Source organism: Daucus carota, chromosome 2, assembly GCF_001625215.2.
Source record: "Daucus carota subsp. sativus chromosome 2, DH1 v3.0, whole genome shotgun sequence".
Lineage (NCBI taxonomy): Eukaryota > Viridiplantae > Streptophyta > Magnoliopsida > Apiales > Apiaceae > Daucus > Daucus carota.
Window position 1 is genome coordinate 35,146,403 of NC_030382.2, and position 24,380 is coordinate 35,170,782.

At 33.5% G+C, this 24,380-nt stretch overlaps 4 protein-coding genes across 5 annotated transcripts; 2 read left to right on the forward strand and 2 right to left on the reverse strand.

Moving 5' to 3' along the window:
• The first annotated feature begins 7,482 nt into the window (after positions 1-7,482).
• On the forward strand, positions 7,483-9,881 carry LOC108206807 (omega-3 fatty acid desaturase, endoplasmic reticulum). Its single transcript, XM_017377222.2, has 8 exons — positions 7,483-7,877; positions 8,100-8,189; positions 8,275-8,341; positions 8,458-8,550; positions 8,654-8,839; positions 8,939-9,019; positions 9,130-9,267; positions 9,490-9,881. Exons 1-8 carry the CDS (start codon positions 7,555-7,557, stop codon positions 9,676-9,678), a joined length of 1,167 nt encoding a protein of 388 aa, XP_017232711.1. The 5' UTR covers positions 7,483-7,554; the 3' UTR covers positions 9,679-9,881.
• Positions 9,882-15,136: 5,255 nt separating this feature from the next.
• LOC108207445 (uncharacterized) lies at positions 15,137-17,370 on the forward strand. The gene is made up of 2 exons (XM_017377892.2): positions 15,137-16,333; positions 16,602-17,370. Exons 1-2 carry the CDS (start codon positions 15,442-15,444, stop codon positions 16,940-16,942), a joined length of 1,233 nt encoding a protein of 410 aa, XP_017233381.1. The 5' UTR covers positions 15,137-15,441; the 3' UTR covers positions 16,943-17,370.
• Positions 17,371-18,280: 910 nt separating this feature from the next.
• On the reverse strand, positions 18,281-21,871 carry LOC108210009 (probable carboxylesterase 12). Of its 2 annotated transcripts, XM_017381242.2 has the most exons (3): positions 20,495-21,870; positions 20,231-20,373; positions 18,281-19,384 (listed from the first exon to the last, which is right to left on the reverse strand). In XM_017381242.2, the coding sequence occupies exon 1, from the start codon at positions 21,576-21,578 to the stop codon at positions 20,628-20,630; it is 951 nt and encodes a 316-aa protein (XP_017236731.1). In that variant the 5' UTR covers positions 21,579-21,870; the 3' UTR covers positions 18,281-19,384; positions 20,231-20,373; positions 20,495-20,627. The 2 variants fall into 2 exon arrangements, with proteins under 2 accessions (XP_017236731.1, XP_017236729.1); XM_017381240.2 differs by having other exon boundaries at positions 20,231-21,871.
• Positions 21,872-22,162: 291 nt separating this feature from the next.
• On the reverse strand, positions 22,163-24,314 carry LOC108210008 (zinc finger CCCH domain-containing protein 66-like). The gene has a single exon (XM_017381239.2). The coding sequence runs from the start codon at positions 23,951-23,953 to the stop codon at positions 22,463-22,465; it is 1,491 nt and encodes a 496-aa protein (XP_017236728.1). The 5' UTR covers positions 23,954-24,314; the 3' UTR covers positions 22,163-22,462.
• Between the last annotated feature and the right edge of the window lie 66 nt (positions 24,315-24,380).

The following is a 24,380-nucleotide window of genomic DNA, read 5'->3' on the forward strand; positions in this document are numbered from 1 at the left end:
TGTAATCATTCTTCTTGTAATTGATTATTGTGGTTAGTCACCAAAGCTAGCGGGGTTCTTGGTATAGAACAAAGGGGGAGTTAGATAGAATTAGTCTTCACAAGGTCTGAGGTGCTAAGGTTCGAGGAACAAGGTGAATTCAAGGAGGGAAGCTCAAGGAATTCAGAGGTTCAAGAACAGGTGCACAGGGGACTAAAGTGTCGAGCTGTTTTCTGTCTGCTCAAGGTTTCAGCAAGCTGCTTTAGGTGACTGGGTAAAGGGAAGATATATTATTATTCTGTAATTGTTTGATTTTCAGTAATAATATATTCTCTTACCAAGTTGGTAAGGGACCAGGACGTAGACCATTAGATATAGGGGTCGAACCTGGCTAAAATCGCTGTGTCTGATTTACCTTTCTGCTCTTTACTGTTTTGATATCTGCTCTCATAACAGCCTGCTATATTTGCAAAACAGTAAGCTGAAATATCTGGTAAAAGTTTAAAACTGACATTGGTAGCTAATTACACCTATTCACCCCCCCCCCCCTCTAGGTGTTATTTCAACATGTATTACGTGACATACATGGTCTTTTGAGTATTATATGATATAAAATTAAATATTTCGTATTTTATAAAATTAAATTCATACTCATCTAATATAGTGAAAATACCCTAAATAACTAATATTTATGTAATGCATGCCCAAAATAACAAACGTCGAGTTTGATGCCTTTTTGATGCCTCTTTTAACCAATCCGTGGCGCATTCAAAGGATGCGTGTATATGAATCAAGTGATTTAACCACTACGGAGTACTTCTGATCCAAATAAAGACAACCCATGCATATTTCTTCATTTCCAAAATAGCTTTGGACTCCGTGATGCTGTATGTATGACCATATATGTGTTTTCAAAAGAGAACAAAAAAAATGACACGCATTCTGACTATGCGTGTTTGTTGGTCACACATACTATATATGCGTAACTTGCAAGCAGATTTAAAATTTAGTTTAATCCTCACACACGATTGATGCTCATGCACAAAATCAGCCAAAGCATGCGCATTAACTAGATCCGCACTCAGTATTCGCATTTTCTCTCTTTATGGTTATTTTGGTCCATTTTAGTGTGGGTGATCATTATGGACGATATGCGCAGAAAATGAGTTATATTAGATATTCACCCTCTAATATAAAAATCATTTTTATAAGTGTAAATTTATAATTATAATGAGAGAAATAATATAAAATAAACACAAGTTAACATACAGAACGACCAATATAGAAATCTCACAATGGCTTTACAATTTACTAGGACAAAATTTTCATTATGTTCGTGATTAAAATAGATATAAAAATAAAATATACTTATCTTTTTAAATTCATAAAATCTTATTTACATGAGTGATTTTGTTACAAATTTATACTTTTAAGGCATGCTCCATTGAATTTATATTACTTCGTAAATAAGTTAAGTGCATACAAATTTTCTAAACTATGGCAACGAAGACTAATCATGCGGATATAAATGAATTTTTGCGTACAAATTAATTAAATTATATATTATAATAATGACTGATATCAGGGGATGCATTGACCCGACCCGATCGACCTTAATCTGACATTACTTTATTTAATACGGAAAATTGAAAAAATTTATGGCCCTGAAATTACTCGCCCCGCTCCCTTCCCTGTTTACTAACTGCCTCCCCAATCCTCATATATACTACAAAAAAAATTCATACATAAATATTACATAATTGTTGACGATAATATAATTTTATATGTACATTTTTTATTCTCTTATTAGTTTTTAATATCTCATATTATAAAAACAAATTAGTTTAGATCAACATCGGTGCAAATTCAGGATTCAGTATGAAATTGAGATAATTCAGATTTTGGATCCGAAACCGGGAGCAGGGATTGCATTCGCATTCCATGATCTCTAAACGATAGTCGATCCTTATATAATATTTGATTGAAAAGAAAATATGATTATTTCATTTCATATAATATGAGGGTGTTGAGCAGAGTATTTAAGAAATAATATTATTTTCTTAAAAAATTTATACCTATATTATGTAATAAAATTATATAAATGATAAAACAATATGTACTTGAATTTGTAAGTATACAAACTTATTTTTATTTTATAAAAATAACCATTCGGTGCGTAGCACGGTTGAAATGCTAGTATATATAATAGTCACTGACAGGTTAGACATGCAGAGATGACCAGAGATATTTAGACAATAAAATTTTAATTTTCAATAAGAAAACATCCATAAAAGGTCCTCACTATCATTATTTCTTCCACTCGTATATCCTGAAAAAATAAGATACAAATAAAAAAAACATAATAAGTTCATACTAATAAAACTACCTAAAACGACAGTGGAAAGAGCAAATAAACTCACAATTAAAAAAAATATGAACATAATATAATTTTTTAAAGAATAACGAAAGTAAATCAGAAACTTATATAAATCAAAATATTAAAAAAAATCTACACCAAAAAAGTAATGAGATCTTTTTGATTAGATACATAGAGTAAAGTTCTATGGAGTCCACTTTTTATTGGAGTCCTTGGAGTCCATGCATGTTCTGCAATTAAAATATAGCTTAAAATAATACAAAACACATTATATTCGAATGATGTTCTACAAACATCATTATTTTATTGTAAATCTTGCGGATTTCATATATTTTACAAGTAAAACATTGCAATATATATTATTCTATAAAACATGTTTAGTTTTGCAGAACATACATGTTCATATTGCAGAACATATATACTGTACTGAGATTTGTAGGATTTACAATAAAGTAATGATGTTTGTAGAACATCATTCGAAAAATAATGTGTTTTGTAATATTTTAAGCTATATTTTTAATTGCAGAACATGTATGGACTCCAAGGACTCCAATAAAAAGTGGACTCCATATAACTTGACTCTAGATACATAATAAAATAATACATGATAATATATAAACTTGATCAGAAAATAACTAGTTGTTATGTCGATAAATATTTAAAATATAAATACTGTGTGTATACTTTCCCTTTTTGTAATGATACTGTGTGTATACTTGATGTAACTTGTAACTTGTACTGTAATTCTGTAAGAGATAATTGATAATGGAAACTTACTGAATCACATATCTAACAATAGTACTGAGCAATAAAATAAAATAATTTAAATAAATTACATTAATATTAGAGAAATATAAGTAAAAAATATATTCAAAACTAATATCCAAATACGTTTATAATACATAAACTAAAATCTACATAACTATTAATTTAATTAAAAGATAAAATAGAATAGCAAAAAGTTTTACAAAGTTATCTAATAAGTTGTAACAAATTTAAATCTTTATTGTATTTTTACCCGCGCATAAGGCTCTCAATTGATACGCACTATCCGGTGTATCGGCTTATGTCCGGCTCGATTATATATATATATGTCTCATATTTGTTTTGAAAACGATCGGAGAAATTATGCCCGTATAATATATGATCCCGGATATGAGCATTCCTATGCCCGCTCTGATTATATCTCATATGATTTTTCATAATATGTTCCTACCCGAATATCCGAATATGATCCATGGTTCATAGCCGATTCAAACTCATATACATATTATATTTTTTATCCATCAAATTTGTAAGTAAATAATTATCATTTTATAAAATTTTAATACCTAATTTAAGCCTAAATCTTCATAAAATATGATTTATTTAATGATAATGTTTATTATCTTCACATATATTCAATAAGTTATATAAACCTACATATAATTGTAAGTTTTAATTTAAATTATTATATTTTATAATATTATGTTTATTTAGACTAAATGATAATTATTTGAATAATTGATATAATACTGATATTTAATGTTAGTGGATCATATCCGACTCATATTCGATAGATCATAAACCACCCAGTTAAAAAATAGAAAATACAATACTGGATCATATTCGGTTCAGATCAGAAGCTCAAATATCCGTGATCGGTAATGATTTCGGACCAAATCTGAACAAGCTAAAAATAACATGATCTGATACTTGAGCAGAGGTACCTGGCATAACCCGAATCTTTTTATAGCCCTGCTCACACACTAAGTACACGTGCCCATGGTTTAAAATTTTTTTTTTTTTTGGGACCTACATACGTATAAGAATTTTGACCACTCGGTATAGCATCTCCAAGGTGCTGGTTATAATCGTTGGGTAGGTTAGACATGTAAGATATTAGATAAAATTTGGTGAACCCCGTAAAACATTGTGGTTTGACGATATTGACTATATTGATAGGTTATAATTTGAAAATAATATGTTACTAATATTTAGATTGTTATAAATGAACTATATCAATTTAATATGTTAGTTGATGATGTGTAATATTCCCACCGATTTCTTGCAAGTCTGTAGAAATTTGACAAATATAATCATCTATAGAAGTTTGACAAATATAATCATCTATAGGAGGTTAGCTAAATCATACACAATAGATGTAGATGGGTCGAGTGTAAAATTTTCAAGACATGACTATATTTTTATTTTTGGTATGTCAACTCATTTTTTAGGTAACGGTTATTCATGAATGGAGTTGCTCTTAATATTTAAGTTTGATTTATAATCTTATTGGTATTAATATTTCCGTTTCTATATATTTTTCATAAAAATCGAAAATAAAATGAGAAACTAAGAAGAATCGGGCCGTTTGGGCAAATTTAAAAAAAATGATTTCTTAATTAAAATAAAGAAGTGGATTAGAAGTGAGAAGTAAATAAGTTAATAAAGTGTTTGGAAAAGAAGTAGAACTCCGAGAAAGAAGATAGCATTCTCAACTTCTTAAAAGTGCTTCTACCAAATCAATCATTTTATGAACTCTAAAAAATTTCATCGAACATTTGAATACTATTAGATTTTAATAGATTTTAAATAATCCCAATTAAATATCATCGAAATTTAAAGCATAATTTAAAATCCTAATTGAATATCACCCGATTTTATAGTATAATTTAAAATCTCAATTAAATATCTTAAAATTCTGATATACTTTTTAAAATCTGGTTTGAATATCCTCGCATTTCATAAATAAAAAAATTATAAAAATTTCAGTTGAATACAACACTTATATAACAACTAAGGAATGTATTAATCACTAACAACAAAATTAACAATCAATATACTTATATAAAGGAGAAGCATGAGGCGTTTAGGTGGCGCTTCTTAGAGAGCTCCGTTTTATTTTTCTAATTTTCTGGAATTTTCGGATGTAAAAATATCAAAAATAAAAACTGTCTTTTTTAGTTTCGGATATATTGGAAGAAAGTTTCAAACCTACCTTAGAGAGCTCCGTTCTATTTTTCTAATTTTCTGGAATTTTCGGATGTAAAAATATCAAAAATAAAAACTGTCTTTTTTAGTTTCGGATATATTGGAAGAAAGTTTCAAACCTACCTTTTTCAAAATATCAAAATCAAATCAGAATCTGAAACAATCATCATATTTTTGAAAAAGATGTATATCGAAAACAGAAAGTATTTTTGATAAGCCGGTCTTTTCTCAAATCAACCTCTATAAATTCAGGTCAGACTTCATAAAATTTAACACACAATTTTTCTTGAGCTTATTTGTCTTCTCCATCTAATACAATAATGAGTTACACTATACCAGATGTTTTGAATGACGATAGAGATACGATAGAGATGATTGGCTAACAAGAGTAAGAGTTTGTCGGATATGGTAGTCGACAAATCCAAACACAAAAGAACAATATAGTCTTGACATGATATTGATGGATGAAAAAGTTAATAGATTAACTGTGAGGGATATATGTTTGTTCTTTATTTTTTTATAATATTGATTTTGTTCATCAGATATGTTTGTTATTGTTAATTTTTATATGGTTTACTTTGTATACATGAAAAGAATATTCATGCAACACTTTCACAATATCTGTTTGTTCAGTTCAAGCACCTTTTAAGTGAAACTGTTTATACACTATAAATAATGGTTGTTGCAAGGGTAGTTATAGATCGGGATCTCATGGATTTAAATTGATGTTTTTGCAGACAATCAGTCCAAAAAAGAAAGGAATCACTAATAAACCTGTGCATTGATTAGAGTTCATACGTACCGAGATGATTAATGTTCGTACAACTAGAACATAATGTTTATCCCTGTTATAATTAAGGATGGTTTTTAGTGGAAAAAAAAAAAAGAGAGGATGGTTTCAGAGTTTTATCGCAATATCTTTTAGACTTTTATGCACCTATGTTAAACACAATCAAAATTAAGATTTGTCGTGTTTTAAATTATTAATTACATGCAGATTTTTATTTTTATTTTTTCACTCATGAATTATAGTCCGATTTTTCAATTTTATATATTAATATTGATATTGCATCGAGATATTTAAAATATAAAATTATTTTATTCCATTAATATTAATTTTGAATCGTTAATATAATTTTTATAAACCGCCTCAAATTTATTTTACTTTATAAATATTAATATTAAATCATTAATATAATTTTTATAGCCCGCCGCAACGCGCGGATTCTCAACTAGTAAATATAAGTGGTTCCAACTTCCAACTAGACAAATTTTCTGTTCGGATTAATTACATCTTGAATATAATTACTCAAGAAAGAATTATTTTGGAAATATATTAAAAAAAGTTAAACGGGTGTGCTTAATTGTGAGTGTCACGGTGAAGAAAGCAGGTACATGCGAATCCAACCTCGTTCTATAAGTCCTAGTTTTAGTGCACGCATGTTAAATATGTATGGTCATTAGTGCTTAAGTATATTATTAAACGTCTCGAATTTGTATTCCGATATATATGTATCCCACGCAACACTTTTGATGATGATCCAGGAAACCTAAGCAATCGAGAGATCGGCTTTAAAGGTATCACAATCCTATATGTATACATATTCCAAATGTGCATTTTGGATGAGAAGATGTTATGTCAATCTGTAACATTGATGTCACTCTGTTCTGTGACGATGATATGTGTTGATTTGATTATCGTAAAAATACCCTCTCGTTTTAAGAATGTTGTGATGAAATGTGTTGATTTGATTATTTTTACGAAAAACATTCCTTTCAAGAAACAGAGATATAGTTTACGTGCATTTTCGGATTTTTGTTTTGTTTTTGTTGTGTGAATATAGTAACTCGAAAGAACATAATATCTGAATCTAATATCTGTGACCTTTCCTATTGATCATGACATTGTGATGCAAATTAGCAAGGCTTGTTGAAAATTATCACGAAAAGAAAAAATATGATGATGATTGACAATATGACAAAGCGTACGGTAATACCGGTGGTCCTTAAAACAGGTCATTAAAGAAGCTAATTACTGCTCTGACGAGTAGCTAGCAAAAATGTTTGAAAGTAATTCCAAATTAAAGGGAAACTGAGCCTCTCTGTATTACTACCTGGCATGGCCAAGTAATTCACTGCAATGTTTATTACTGAATTACAGTGCTTAAGTGTTTCTATATATATCACTAGGCCTTCCATGTTTTTTCTCAGTGTAACAAGTTGAAATGGCAGTTCACTCGGTGCATCGAGAGAAGGTTGAAGGAGATCAGACCATGAAAAATGGACTTGATTGCGATAATGTGGGCAGTGAGGAGTTTGATCCGACTGCCCCTCCTCCGTTCAAGCTAGCGGAGATCAGAGCTGCCATTCCCAAGCATTGTTGGGTGAAGAATCCTTGGAGGTCTCTGAGTTATGTCATCAGGGATTTTGCTGTTATTTTTCTACTGCTCATATTGGCCATGCACTTCAACAATTGGGCTTTCTGGCCTATTTATTGGGTAGCTCAGGGGACCATGTTCTGGGCACTCTTTGTTCTTGGCCATGATTGGTATATTTGCTCCTCTCTTTGCATTTGATGATTAGTTTTTCACACACACACACACTTCTATAGCTTGGATATCAAGATAGGTGGCTTTCTTGTTATTTATTTTACGAGTATGAATAAATTAAGGTCATCGGATTAAAAGGAACAGTACATGTACATGCTGTTTTTCTACGTATTCTGTGAATTAGTTTGTGAATTGAGTTGTATCTGGTCTTGATGTTACAGTGGACATGGAAGCTTTTCTGATAACCCAAGATTGAATAGCATATTTGGACATATATTGCATTCTTCAATTCTTGTGCCATACCATGGATGGTATGTTAAATACCCTTTACTTGTAAACCTTAAACTGCCTATTTCACGTCGATGTCTAGAATTTCACAAGTATGAGTTGCTGCAGGAGAATTAGCCACAGAACTCACCATCAGAACCATGGGAATATCGAGAAGGATGAATCTTGGGTTCCTGTAATGCCTCTTCATTTTCGTACTTATGACTTAAGTTACCCGCCACTTTATTGGAAGGTTTTGTTTCACAGTTCTTTATAATAAAGTGTGCATCACTTTTCTTTTTGCCGTTTCAGATACCAGAGAAGATATATAAGAGTCTGCCGGTCCACATCAAATTTTTGAGATTTAAAATTCCTTTTCCCATATTTGCTTATCCCCTATATCTGGTGAGAAACCATCTCTGTTTTAATCAAATAACAACCATTTAGCTCCAAGTTCTTGGAATCTAAAAGCTCGTATGTTTTTGCATATAATTTCCATAAATAACAGATCAGCAGAAGCCCGGGGAAAACAGGTTCACATTTCAATCCATATAGTGATATATTTCACCCCAGTGAGAGGAATTTGGTTGTAACTTCGACATTGTGCTGGACTGCAATGCTTGCTTTACTTGGCTATCTGGCTAATACAATTGGTTCAATTCAGCTGCTCAAACTATATGGGGTTCCCTACATTGTCAGTGATCCATCTTTTATTTTTTCCAAAATCATAAGAAATAAAAGTGTATAAATGTTTATGTTGCTTATGACTAAATATTAATACTGGTCTATACAGATTTTTGTGATGTGGATCGATTGTGTTACTTATTTGCATCACCATGGCTATGACAAGAAGCTTCCGTGGTACCGTGGCAAGGTACTAAAATTTGAAATTTTGTTTTGAATCTCGTTCCTCTTTTTGTTTTTCTTAAAACAGTACTTTTCATGAGGGAAAAGAATGTAAGATCCTAACTAATGTATTACCAGGAATGGAGTTACTTGAGAGGAGGATTAACTACTATTGATCGTGATTACGGATGGATTAACAATATCCACCACGACATTGGAACTCATGTTATACATCATCTCTTCCCTCAAATCCCACATTACCACCTTATAGAAGCGGTACAATTTCTTTTCTTTTTTCGTTTTTGTTAGAAGGCAAACCGAGTTTTTTAGTGCACTTAACTTATTGTTATTAATAAAAGACGGATATCTGATAAATTGATGCACCGGATTACATATTTTTATGTAGACTGTAAACAAGTTTCATCAGTCTTTACCTTATATCCTGTTGTCGTTGAAGGCTTTATAAATCTAATATGTCTGTTAATATAATGATCTCAGACGAGAGCAGCTAAGCCAGTGCTGGGGAAGTATTACAGGGAGCCGAGAAAATCAGGGCTATTTCCATTTCACCTGGTTAAAGATATGCTAAAAAGCATACAACAAGACCATTATGTTAGTGATGCTGGGGAAGTTGTGTTCTATCAGAAAGACCCTCAACTTAACGTATTTTTTCACAAGTCGGAGTGATTCTCCATGGCGATGTTGGTCTGGTATTGTGGTTTATTGTTCTTTAGATTTATGAAGAAGTTATCCTGTTCTTAAAGTTGCAATTATTTCTCCTAGGAAGTAAGGAGGAAATTAAACTGTTGTTATGTTGCACTTGTATGTGTTGTTTTACTGTGTAAGCTACAACTTAGAAGTTTTGAATGCAATAATTTACAGCTTTTAAATTTGGGGGTCCCCTTTGAGTTGCAAATATGATATTTCTCCACCATTCGATATTGAAATCTCTCTTGAAACAATATCTATAGTAAGGTTGCGAAACAGTTTCGGTAAAATAATTGCAGAAAACAAAATAAAAGCAAGCAACAGAAAGCACTGACATAGTGAAATGGTACATGCAAATTATGCAGAGGGCCTCCAGCTTTAAAGGTGAAATCTAAGGAGTTCTGGAACCGTATCACATGAGTAGCTGATTATGAAGTAAATGTCTGGCGTGCCTTGAAAGGCTTTTGTACGGGTTACGTGTAAATTTAAGAGGAACACAACAAAGTGTTGCCGGTTAGATACAAGTCTTAAACTGCTGTCTTTCTGTTGAGGATTCAAATGAGTAGCAGAGACTCGGGGAGAATCGGGTGGGCGAGGAAATTTTTATACTCCTGCTGTCTTATTTTAACTTATATTTGACTTTTTGACACGTATATTGAGATGTAAAAAAATACTCCCTCCATCCCAAATTAGATGGCCCCGTTGACTTTGGGCACACAATTTAAGGTTCATTGACCGCATAGATACGTGACTTATTTTCAAAATTTTATTTTTGCAAATAAAAATTTAAATATGAAATTTTCATTTATAAAAGAAAAAATAAAAAAATAAATTTTGGAAGTAGACGGTCAATGCACCTAAAGTTGCGTGCCCAAAGTCAAAGGGGACATCTAATTTGGGATGGAGGTAGTAATATCTACACTCAATAAAAAAAGTCAATTCTTATATTAAATAAAAGTTTAGTATCTAAATTTTTATTTGATATAAATTTCATAAAGAATGATTATGTTTAGATATGATTTTTTTAACACTTTAAAATACGTGTAAAAAAATCAAAAGCAGTTAAAATGGGACGGAGTGAGTAAAAGTTTCGAAAAAGGCATTAAAACCAAACATACAATATCGACGCTAATAAATTCTAGCATTAAGACAAACTAGATTTGTATAATATATAACGCGGTTCATAGGAGCATATCCGATACAACACCAAAACATCAAACTAGTGTCGCATTTGGTGTAAAAAATTGCTTCAATCCAACACCAAAATGGTATAAAAATTATACCAAATGAATTGGTACAATATTGATTTGGTATAATTTTTACACTAAATTTAGAGTTTTTTAAAATACCCACTATACCCTCACACTTATTAAAAAACAAATTTATTCCTTCTATGTCCTGTTGAAGTCGTTTTATCTTATATTTTTTATTCTTCAATCATAATCATTTTAAATTTTCTTTCTTTACTATTTAATTCACATTTTTTATTTATTCAAAATATCAATAAATTTATATTCTTGTATAGAAAATTCGTTTTTAAGCAAAATTTATATTCTTAACAGAATATATATTCTATTTAATATATACATTCTTATAATAAATTTCTATTAATTTGTTTCTTATAAGAATGTATATTCTTATATTTTTAAATAAATTGATTCAAGAATAAAATACACAATGATTAAAAACATAAACCTAATAAAAATAAAAAGTTGTAAATATGAAAACATTCCTTCTCCATCTAAAGAAACCACAAATACATGAACAGCTTGCGAAATATGCACTACACCATCTATGGGTTACACATTGCAGCATGTCAAGTACAATAGCAGCATGATAATAAATTACAAACTGGCAATTTAGAATTTATAAACATGCTTAAATTAACACTTTAACGTTGACTAGTTGTGTGGAAAATCATATAGGAAACCACCAATTTTTTTTAAATATTCATCTACAGATGCGGAGGCCGTAGATTCTTGACAAACTTGTGCATTTCATTTTCCCCATATTCTCGCTCTTTCATTTTGATAATCCTGAAGCTGAAATGGGTCCATCATTGAACTTAAATATTTAGCCATGATCTTGTTTTCTTCACGAAGTTCCTGCAGTACCAACTTTCTCGACTCATTTTGAGCTCTTATCATCTGTAGTTCATAAAGTTTTTATCTATCAGTCGACCCTTGTTTGAAGACTTCAACAAACTCACGATTATCTTTTCTAATGTACTATATGAATTTCAGACTTTCATCTTCAACCTCTCTTTTTAATTTTGCTTTTTTTTCACACCAGTAGGTCGTTCATTTGAACCTTTATCAACCTCTTCTTCACTTAAAGTAAGAGACAATGGTGACGAGTTATGAGTCTCAGATGCCGGGGAGTCAAAACCTTCAGTGGTTGGATTTGTGACAATGGAGTGTTACTATCATTCTCGAGGCTGTTGCTGACTATGATTTATGGATATGGCATGTGTATCTTGAAATGTCAGGTTCGAATAATGATATTAATGTCTTGGATGGATGGGTCACATCTTTTTTCCGATCTTGCTAAAGGTATTGCCCCTATTGCATGCTAATTTCGTTATTCAAAATAAAGAGTATAGTATGGGATATTACTTAGCAGACATCATTTATTCAAAATGGTCTACTCTAGTACAAAGTATTCACAATGCACAAGGATTGAAACAAAAACTATTTGCGATGAAACAAGAATCTTGCAGAAAAGATGTGGAACATGCATTCAGAGTTCTACAATCAAGATTTGCAATTGTTACTGAACCTGCTCGATTTTGAAAAAGAAATGTACTAAAAGATATAATGTCAGCTTGTATTATCATGCATAACATGATAGTTGAGGATGAACGAGACTTGAATATGCTTGTACATGATTACGTGTAAACATCTTCTCCTGCTATCGAAATGGAAAGAAATGGAGATGATGAATTTCAAGATTTCTTAGTAGATATCGACAAATCAAAGATAAGGAAGCTCATTTTGAATTTCGCAACGCCTTGATCGAGCACATATAGGAAGAGCACGGGAATTCATATAATTAAGTTGTCCTCTTGAATTGGTTGATGAATTTATAATTATTTTAGGTCCTTGTTTATTGAACATGTTAAAATTTAAGTACAAATTCAATATTGATATAAATAACTTAATAAAGGGAGAATATTCCATTTAATGTGTAAAAGATTCTTTTTGGTGTAGGATATGGTGTTGACGGGTTGGAGTGAAGTTTTGATATGCTATAATTTTTACACCAGATTGGTGTAGTTTTCACACCAAAATGGTGTCATGGGTTGGAGATGGTCTAAGAATGCTATCATGACAAAACATGAAGTACGTTGTGCTCTGAAATTCATTTTTATCATCCACTCAAATGTTCATCACCTCCATGTAAAGACCTGAATTATCATGATATTGATGAAGCTAATAAATTCTAGCATTAAGACGAACTAGATTTTTATAATATATAACGCCATCTATAAAAATTATATCATGACAAAACATGAAGTACGTTGTGATTTGAAATTCATTTCTGTCATCCACTCAAATGTTTATCACCTCCAATATAAAGACCCGAATTTTCATGCCATCTACAAGGTGTGATCCTCCATGCACAACTCAAAAACTTAGTTCTTATATCTCCAGGACAAGTGCTCCGCATCTCATTTGGGTTAAATGACAAATTCATCAGTGTAGTGATGAATAACTTTCAAATAGCTTATCGAGTGAAAAAAGTTTTTAAACTAATCACTAACTAACTAGAAATTTTCAAATAGGTCATTCTCTGTTAGGCCTGTTAACTATTCACAAGATTGTGATAAAGATAAAAAATGACAGTAAACTCCAATAACAAACACATAAACACGAACTTCGCCAAGAGTGAAGCTACCGTTACAACTACCATTAGCACAGATGTTCATGTTGCCGCATATAGTAATGGTAACATTGCTATTACAAATACAAAATGAAATCACCACAACACATATCATTAGAACATATGATCATGTTATCCCATATATTAAAGAGTATGTCCAAGGTGTTGTTTGACGTGGTTGGTTCAATTGATATAAAATAATGATTATGTAAAATTTATTGAACCGATAAGGATTTACTCAGATCCTACTTGCTACAATAATTGACTATATTTTAAGAATACAATATTTCAATTAATTCAAATTGTTACAAGTAGAGTATATTATCTTATTATGATAATATAAGATATGAAATCTTTTTACAAGGTTTTAGAGGTTTGGAAAATATCACGGTATTAGCAAATTTTTTTGGCAAGGAGAATGGGTAGTTACAGTGAAAATTTGATACATATTCTTATTAATTTTCATTTATGATATCATTTATCCAATTTTAGCTAAGAATTCCTTAGATTTGGAGGTGCTGAACATTGGAAAAAATATCGATAATAAATTAGTTTTGAATTAAACTTATTTACTTAAAAGATATTTTTAAATAATTATCAAACCAAATACCACTACTAGATTTACAGGAACTCCAAGAGGCCACACAGGGTATAATATTAGACGTCTATTATAAATTTTATATTTTAAATTTTACTAAAAATTAAAGATTATGTAAACCAACTACACAGGGTATTTAATATTAAACGTCTATTCTAAATTTTTTATCTTAAATTTTACTAAAAATTAAAGATAATGTAAACCAACTTATATTTGTTGGTGTTGAATATCTTTTCTATCTCCTTAAAAAATCATAAAATAATAATTTTACTAAAATAAAATATGTTATTCTAAAATAAATTTATATTATAACATGTATTTGAGAATAATTTTTTTTTTCTAAAAAGACAAATTTAAAATATGATCAAATATTTACACATAAAAGATTTAACATTAGATCTAAAAAGACAAATTTAAAATATTTTTTTTCTAAAAAGACAAATTTAACATTAGATAATTCGGATACGAATATGTCCATATCCGTATCCGGATCTGAAATCCATTAGATTGGGTTCGGATCGGATTCGAGTATGAACGAAAAATTTAGGTTTGGATATGATTTTGGCTATACCTGACTTCATCCGACTCCATTGCTATCCCTAATCACATAACAGAAGTTATCTCACAAATACTGCTTATGTCCACTCATTTCTATCCTTTTTTTCACTTATCGACATTATTTTATTGCTTTTAGAGAATATTATTTTATAATTCATTTTTTAAAATTTAAATGTTTACTACCAGCATTCCGACTCACCCTTTACCGTCACTGTTAAATTTAGAAGGGTGAGTCGGAATCCCGGTGAATCATTAATCTAACAGGTAGCTCATTGCTCATATTTAGAAGTAGCATAACCGCCAAATTACCGGTGTTATTCTCTTTTAAAACGTGTGACCACCTTGTTATGATACAGTCACTGTGCTTGGGGACAAGTCCCTTAAACAAATAGACACTTCACGGCCCATCGGAACATCTCCAGCCTCCTTTATAGAGTCTCATTTCCCCACATCCCCATACAATTCTACACTTTTTGTCCTAGCAAACACCATGTTTTCCTCGCAATGTGCCCACCTCTTCATTCAAATCTAAAGCCCGCCATCTTTTTATCCCTTTTCTTTCTATTTCTATTCCCCCCTTTCCCATTTCAAATTTCTCCAACTAGTCCTTTTCTTTCCCTTACTATTCCTTTTATGCTTGTACTAACAAGTTGGTTTCCATAAACAAAAAACAAAAAAAACACATCTTCTGCTTAACATTTACTATGAAATTCTCGTATAATTCCTCCCCATCTTCGGCCTCTTACACCACTACTAATTACGACGAGAGTGGTTGTCAATCCAAGCCCGCAACTGCTGGCTGCATTCACGGCATTATACGACGGTTTTTATGCTTTAATACCAGCATTCCCACTCACCCTTCTGATCATTTTAATGCAGAGGCTGCTACTGCGTGTCGATCCCTGGATGATGCAAGTTCTGGTATTGGAGAGGCCTCGGCTGCTACCCCGGGACTTGTAGCGAGGCTAATGGGATTGGACTCAATGCCGATGAGTGATCACAGGGATTTTAATTCGGTCAGGCGCACAAAATCAATGGATTCTTTGAGGGATGTTGAGTTGGTGCAGAGTAAGCATAGGCATGTGAAGAGTACATTGTCATTTCGCGATGGCCCGAGTTTCCTTGAGCTAGAGGATGAAGAGTTCTTCATTCTTAGCTTCGAGAGTGGAGGTAAAAACAAGGATTTGAGATCAAATTCTAGAAAATCTGACTTGGGTTTTTCAGAAATGAGGACTAAAAGATCAGAGATCAAGCATGGAGACAAGAACAGGAGCAGACAAAGGGCTGAGAATTGTGACAAAGAAAATCAGGGGACCAATCAGGTTTCAGATAAAAATTCTAGACATCCAAGATCAGTTCTTTGTGCAATAAAGAATTGTCATGAAAATTTAAGGTCCCCGGAGACTGTAAAGCAGCAGATCAAGAAGGCGATTAACAATGAAGAACCCAAAGGCGGTAGATTAAGAAAGAAAAAGAAAGATCAGAAATGTTCTCAAGTGAAGAATGTGGAAACAGAATGTGATTCTGAAAATTCAAGTCCAGTCTCAGTTCTTGAATTTTCTGAGCTACCTATTGAATTCGGAGTCCCTTCAGCAGGTGAGTTTCAACAATTCTAATAATATATTAGCTTCTGATAATAGTTAAGCAAGCGGTGCAGTTTGTTCCTCGTTAACCTTCCATTTCGTATCAATGTCTATCACTACTTTAACGACCCCGCTTGGTTTATCTTATTTTTCAAAAATAAGTTGCTTAATTTTATAATTAAGGCGGGCCAAACATGCCCAATATTTGTGATATGATTCATTAGCAAATTGCTAATGTAGCTTATCATCTTCACATCTAATTTGTTTTCCATATGAAACAGTACACAAAGCAAAGTTGACAAGTTCAAATTCAAGAAGGATATTATTCGAGGAGCTAAAAAATTACAAGTCGAATCCATCAGTTATCATCGATGACCAGGAAGCGAAGAAGCAAAGAGACACGTGTCCTGAGATTTGGAAGAGGTTAATCAAGCATAGTCACAATTATGCCGAAATTTGGGAAGAAGAACGCAAATTTGCTGAAACAGATATGAAACAAAGCAAATGGATGTACAGAGGAGTACTGGACAATGAAGAATCTGATGAGATCACTGCAACTTTTGAGTTTGAAATTCTTGATCAATTGCTACAAGAGCTGGTAGATCAGGTCTTTTCCTTGTAAATTATCTATATATGATTATATTATATAATAATTTATACTTTATGTTGACTTAAATACATGTATTTATTTTGCTAAATTGTTGAAGTAAATTCAACACAGTTTTGCAGTAGTATATAACTATTTATATGACTCCAGAGTCCAGAATCCAGATGAAGTTACAATTGTGTGAATAAGAGCTAAAATTCAACTTGTTCCTGTTTAAATGGCAAAATGGTACAGCTGATAAGTGCCTACTTTTTCTTCAGACCCACATAAATTTCAAACTCTATTAAAAACCTGCAGCTCAATTGTCAAATCAACAAGACTTTTCTTCACATTGTACACTGTTTTATAGATAAATGCAAGTCCTCTTTCAAAATCCCAGAAGTAACTTTTTCATCAACTACTAGCACTGGGATTCATAGTTGATGTCCTGGACCAAGAAAAACAAAGTGATTTAAAGTACCATTTTATTGATACCAACTACCAAGTACAGTAACACAGTATTACAAAGATTCCCGATTTATTGAAAAATTCCCGTGTAATTTCTAAAAATTATTTTAATGATTTACTGCTTACATTTCAGTTTGACTAAAAATTCCTGATTTATCAAAAAAATCTCCGATAAATTTTCGATAAATCCTGAATCGTTAGGTCAACCGATTATTCTGATTTCCGATTTCTACGAACATGATATCAACTTGTAATATTGCAGCCATCAGCAACAGTTTGCCAAAAACATATGAATATTAATTTGCAATTACAATATACAGTTGTAATTTGTACTCTATTTTTGATGAATAATGGAGGGAGGTTTAGTGTCTGTACCAGAACAATGAAAATTTTAAATATGGAATGAAGAGACAGTAGGTGGAAGAAGATATGGACCATCCAGTACACTGACACATACTGCCTTGCTAGTGAATCTGCTCAGCAGTGCCACTTCCCCTTCTTTATTGTCAACTGATCAGTGCTTAAGTGCATAATCACTAGTGAATAAAGATACTAAAGCATAGAGCATAACTCAAAAAACTTCTGGTATGTTATTTTCGTTTTCGTATAATTTCATATAGTGGTGTTTAGCGTGCAATGGTCAAGTATCTACTACAATGCTTTGCACCGTGAAAACAGGTTCTTCATGAAATCAGGGGTAAAAATAAAGGCAAGAGAACACACATCAGAAACTGTTTTAGACCCTGTTGATGCGGGTGTGCACTGGGTACGACCTCTCGGCATTGCAGATTCTATGTTTAGACATATTGCATTCTTATCGGTCATCAAACTATTGAATATGACTTTTTGCCTATAATTGGCTTGTAATGAATTAAAATGTGTGTTGCAGATGCGAAGAAAATGAGCTAAAGAAAAGAATTAGCATTTTATTTCATCAAACTCAACATCAGTATTTCATTTCACCCCGCAGAACCCAATACAGATACACATATAAGAGGACTGATTAGTTATTAGAGTAGAATCGACTTTAAGTAGAACTGAAACAAAAATCAGGAACAGGAGAAAAAATTTGATCAATTGGCACCTTATGGGGTGAAAACTAAGCTACTAGAGACAAGCAAAAAGAAATGACTAATTGCTTTGCAGAAAAAAAAAAGAAGAAAAGAAATGACTAATCGCACCTTAAGAATCGGAATAAGCAGTGTAGATGAACTTAGACATTAAGAAAGCCGTCATCACTGATGCTCTGTGTTAACGGTTTTCCTGCCAAGAGTCCATCGAATTTAGGGGAAATATGAAAATGTCAAATTACGCCACCAACTACTCTTGCTCCACATATAACTGCTCTACCCATTGGGGAAGCATCTCGCGCTCACTAGTAAAGCAGGGGATCTGCCACTTCTCCGCAGCCCAAATGAAGCTGCGGACATCCCATTCTTTAGGTCTGGAAGTGAAAAATCAACAAGATAATCTTTTTCCCTAACTACAATCTTTTGAGGCATGTGGCAGCGAAACCTCTTTTTCATCTTTAATATCTTCAGCAATCTTATTAATCAATTGCAATATTCATCAAAACCAGGGAAGCCACTTAGAATGAGCTCCAGCATTGTCTTTTTCGATTTTTACAAACAAACTGCTCACAAAGAGTATAATCAAGTCCAATGGCTTAATCCCCTCAACATCGATACAGTTTGTGTCTGCAGATGCATCGAGCAAGACGTTTACAACCTCAACCACATTAGCAGATCCACCAACAACATCAAAGTGAAGGTCGGTAGCAGCATCAGAACCACAAGCGCTCTCTCTATATATATATCAACGTCATCCGATTCAATTACATACATAGAAACAATCATAAGACATGTCTTCTCCTCAAGCCTACCCTGCTTCCATACCAAAGCTCAAACCCATCAACATCAAGAGTTTCTAATTCTACCGCGGAACTAAACCAATCAAGTCATCTGTGGCAGCTAACTCGAGCAATTTTAAAGATTCACCCACACCCCTTTCCTGTCCAAGAAATCCACCAATCTACATGATTAACCACAAGCAGACCTATCTCCTTACAAACTTACTCTCTGATTCCACAAATTAAAATAACAAAAACATCACAAAAAAAAGGAACAAGAAAACCCCCCTATAAACACAAAAACAAAACTCAAGAATTGTCACAATTATAACAAGACACTTAATAAAGACTCAACTTCAAGACTTACTTATCACAAAGAGTGATTGTGTATGTATGTTGCTTTGAAACTCAAGAATCTATTTGAACATACCTAAATTGCTTAATTCAATTGAGGCCCTTCCAAGAAAACCGATAAAGTGCAGAACCCACTATTTTTTTCCTAGAAGTGATGGCCAAGGGTTTTTTTCCTAGCAGTCTCCATTTTTGAGTATGAATGAGATGAATCCTAATTATTATTTTTTGTTTATTAAGTTTAACTATACTGATATAAGACCATCTCTGATCATAATTTTATAAATAAAGCAACTTCATCTTCATTTTCACCTTTTTCACTTTATATTTTTATTCCATCTCCAACCATTACTTCATTTTATAAATAAAGCAATTTGTGCTTTATCTTCAAGTTCAACTTCATATATAGAGTAGGATAGTGCATGACTTTATATATAAAGATAAAGTAATGGATGATTGGAGATGGATTACTCTATTTATAAAGTTAAAAGTGAAGAAATATAAAGTTTAGAGTGATGGTTGGAGATGCCCTAAGAGATCATCTTCTGCTCTATGAAATAAGTAAATTCAGGCTCTTATGAACATTATAATATGGGAACTTAAATAAGGAACAATCCCAACTTCATATAATAAAAACATAGAAGCACATCACTGACCAAAGATTATCTTTCCTTTTGCTTGGCCTTGGGATCCTGCTAGAATTGGTTTCTTGGATCGGCATGGCCTTGCCACAACCTGTGGCCTTGTCACGGCATAGCTATTCCCACCTCACACCCCCTTTCCTTGGCTCCGCCTACGTCTATAACATCAGTTGGTGTAAATTTGGTACAGATGAGTTAGATTCAAATTTTGTGTACACACAAATGGCAGGCACGCAATAATTAATATATCGGGTGAAAGCTACATAACAAATCTTTTACCTTCGAACTTCTGAAATTCTTCAACACGAGATGTAACAAATGAAATGCAAGATAAGAGTAAGCTTATGATGTCTTGGATAAAAATTTCAAATCAAGGATTAAGTAAACTCATTACAAATGCTGAGATACAAACTCAAATTCTTTTACCCTCATTCACAAAAGATGCGATGGACTTAACTAAGGACTTAGCTTTGTCAGTCGTAGGATCATAGATATGAAAAAGATGATCCTCATCTTTAGTCTCTACAACTTCAACTTCTCCGCCCCAACCAATTCTTTCCAGCAACTCTTTATAATACAGTCCCCAGTGCTTCAAAGCCTCTCTCTCAGCCACCAAAATTATCATTCTCCTGCAGCCAAACGTATAAGTCCTCGGATCCGGGCTTATCAAAGGGTCATCTAACCCGCTACTAGACGGATTGACACAAAGCCACAACTTCTCCGCAAAAGCTCTGGTTCCCGGGAGAATAACCTGGCCAGGCCCTGCTTCTTTACCCCAAAAAAACGAATGCACCAAAACAATCCCCGTGAAATTCAAACCAGCTGGACTCTCCGAGCCAGCCCGAACAGCCATGTTGTGTGCTATATTAGCACCCGCACTGTCACCACCGAGGAAAAAACTCTGAAAATCAGCGTAAATATTTATCCACGGCTCCTGACCGTTTCTTGAGGCATGAGATGCAATCCATTGTACCGCAGCCCATGAGTCTTCATACGCGATTGGCAGGGGATGCTCTGGAACTCTTCGATAGTCTACTGAGACAATAACTATATTAGCTTGCGCTGCAAGGTTGTTGAGGTGAGTGTGATAGAGAGGTGAGAAAGCGGTGTCAACTACGAAACATCCTCCGTGAAAATAAACTAGAAGTGGAAGCTTGTGAGCCTTGTCAGCGGAATTTGGCAGGTAGATTCTTGCGGAAACGCCGGAGATTGAATTTACAGTGACATCCTTGGACTCGACGCCTGTGGTTGGATCTAGTGATGCGGGGACAATATCGTTTCCTGACAATCGCTCAGTCCGGCCATCTTTGAAAACACGAAACAGAGGGGAGAAGTCGTAGAGTATCTCATCTGGAGAATCCATGTGATTTGCAGTTGGAACCTGGTATTGAAAACTTAATTAAGCAGAGAAACCAAACTTGATAGGCTGCAGATAAAGGATCTGGTCCCTGACAATCGCTTTCTACAACAATTTATCCGCGGTTTATGTGAATGCAGGGGACCACATAACTTATTCGTGCTATATACACACACTCAAAGATTTCTATTTATCAGCTATAAAAAGGTGTGGAAATTTTGTTGCCGGAAATCGATTGTCAAGGGTCAACTCCAATTGATAAGATGCTAGGATGGAGTGATGAAAGACTAAACTTGTGTAATGAAATATTATAGTCAACAGCATGTGCTCATAAGTTTTATATAGAAATATTTAATGAATCGAAAAAATTAATTCTTGATGACCATAGAATAGAATCTCCTCTTTTGTCATCAATGGTAATCATGAAAACTTGTGAAATAATGGTCTTATGCAATCCAAACACACATATCCAGATAGTAACCAAGAACCTTATCTTCTGACAGAAAAGAAGAAAAACAAAAAACTAAGATCCTTATCTTGTTGATAGTATTAGTAACATGAAAGCAAGTTTCACCAACCAGCTTCCTTGTCTTCATTGTCTAAGCAATCGAAAAATTCACATACATACACACATAAGTACCCACCTTACCACCATCATGCAACAAAATATGAGAATCATAACCATAAGTATATAATCTGCACTCTTAAAATTTATAAGCAAAATCTGATGGAAAAATATTGATAAAATCGGAGGAGACCTCTGTAACATAAAAAGGCTCAAAGTTGCGTCGCGTCACTGACTGCTCTTGCTCCATATAAAAGTGCTCTACCCATTGTGGAAGCATCTCTGAACCTCCAGTCTTATAATGACACTGCTACTCCTCAATGCCCTAGTGATCAGTTTTTGTTGCTGGGAAATTCTTGAAGTTAGACCAAGAATCACGGTCACTATTAAAGGAGGGCAATGATATCCCATCAAAACAATGTAACTGGGGTGTCCCTGCATCAACGGAGTGTCCCTTTGAGTAAGACATAATTGCAGGATCATGAGACTTAAAAACATCATCCATCTTAGTCAGCTTCAATCCCAAAAATCTGCTAGGCTCCTCAGTTGCACAACTAGAGAAGGGATTGTTCCAAGAGGCTAGAGAACAGAGACCGAATAGTTCATCCAGGAGTTGCTGTTGGTGGCGACGATGACCCTCTTTACCAAAACGTTTAGCTTCCAATTTCATATCCTTAGCACTTAAAGTAGTTCTCAGTCTGCTGCCAGAGAGACCGAGGTTTGGGGAGGCAAAGTTACACTGGATTGGCCCCATTGATCCATCCATTGGAGTAGATTGACCAGAAGGGGGAATCATAACAGATGGCGAACCAATGGTAAGTGGGCTCATTGTCGAAAAATCTGAGGAATTGGCCCTAAATGATCTACGTGAAGGCACACCAGACCCTGTGGATGTATATGAAGGACGAAGCTCTTCATGTTTATGTGCAAAGAAGCAGACTTTACGGTTACAACCAATCTTATCCTTGCACAGACGGGTACGATACTGGGCAGGATGAAGCCAGCACTCAAAAATTCCATGTGCATACATACAAGTGTCTCTCTGGGGACAAGTCCCCTTTCGGAACTCAGGACAAGGAACACAACTATAATGGAACGTGCGTGGATCACGCCTCTTTGCATATTCACCAGGGTGGGCAAATGGACACTCTGTCCAGTCATGAGAGTAAGCTCTCAAACAAGGCTTTATCTTGAACGTATACATTCTAAACTCATCCGACACGTACATCTTATTATTTATGCCTGGAAGCGAAAAATCAACAAAATAATCTCTTCCCTCTCTGATGTCTTCAGTAATCTTATTACTCAAATTACAAGCCTTATCAAAACCAGGGTAGCCATTTAGCATGAGCTGCAACACCTTCTTTCTCGAATCATACAAAGAGCTGACAAAGGGTATAATCAGGTCGAAAGGCCTATTTCCCCCAACATCAAAACAGTTTACATTGGCAGATGCATCAAGCAAGAGGCTGACAACCTCAACCACATTAGCAGATCCACCAACAACAGCACAATGAAGGGCAGTCGCAGCATCAGAACCACAAGCTCTATTAACATTAACATTGCCTGTTTCAAGTATATATATTAAGACCTGTTTGCTGCCAAACATGGAAGCAACCATAAGCGGTGTCCTCTCCTCCAGCCCTATTTTCTTCGAGCCTAACCTTCTTCCATACCAAAGTCCACCCCCATCAACATCAACACCTTCTTCCACCACCGTCCTAAAACCAATCAAGTCATCTGACGCAGCTAATTCAAGCAAAACCGAAGATTCAGCCACACTCCTCTCCTGTCCCGGAAATTTACCAACCCCCATGATTGAACCACAAGCCAACCTATCTCCCTGCAAACTGTCCTCTCTAATATACAAATTAACACAACAAAAACATAAAAAAAGAAAAAACACTTAACTCTCAAGAGTAATCACTAATCACAATTCACAACTAGTCATAGAAGCTCAAAATGACAACTCAGAACAAACTGTTTGATCAATGCCCAGCTTAGAGTTGATCAAGAACCATCAAGAAAGTATATGTAACATACAGATAACACAACCCATGAATGCAACCACCATAAGTCAAAATCTTTGATGATCTTTGATAGTTTCTTGAATATACTCAAACATAAAAATTTAAAAAAAAAAAAAAAAAACCCTTCAAGAATATCACAAAGAGTGTGTTTCTCTGTGTGTATTACATTGAAAAATTCAACAAATGTGTGAGCATGCATACCTTGATAGTTTA

Excerpts from the sequence above, each read along its gene's own strand:
- LOC108206807 (XM_017377222.2), top strand. The coding sequence starts at position 7,555 with ATGGCAGTTCACTCGGTGCATCGAGAGAAGGTTGAAGGAGATCAGACC. Across the intron at positions 8,190-8,274 it reads CTTGTGCCATACCATGGATG|GAGAATTAGCCACAGAACTC; the intron begins GTATGTTAAATA and ends GAGTTGCTGCAG. Across the intron at positions 9,020-9,129 it reads TTCCGTGGTACCGTGGCAAG|GAATGGAGTTACTTGAGAGG; the intron begins GTACTAAAATTT and ends ATGTATTACCAG.
- LOC108210009 (XM_017381240.2), bottom strand. The coding sequence starts at position 21,578 with ATGGATTCTCCAGATGAGATACTCTACGACTTCTCCCCTCTGTTTCGT.
- LOC108210008 (XM_017381239.2), bottom strand. The coding sequence starts at position 23,953 with ATGGGGGTTGGTAAATTTCCGGGACAGGAGAGGAGTGTGGCTGAATCT.
- LOC108207445 (XM_017377892.2), top strand. The coding sequence starts at position 15,442 with ATGAAATTCTCGTATAATTCCTCCCCATCTTCGGCCTCTTACACCACT. Across the intron at positions 16,334-16,601 it reads ATTCGGAGTCCCTTCAGCAG|TACACAAAGCAAAGTTGACA; the intron begins GTGAGTTTCAAC and ends CATATGAAACAG.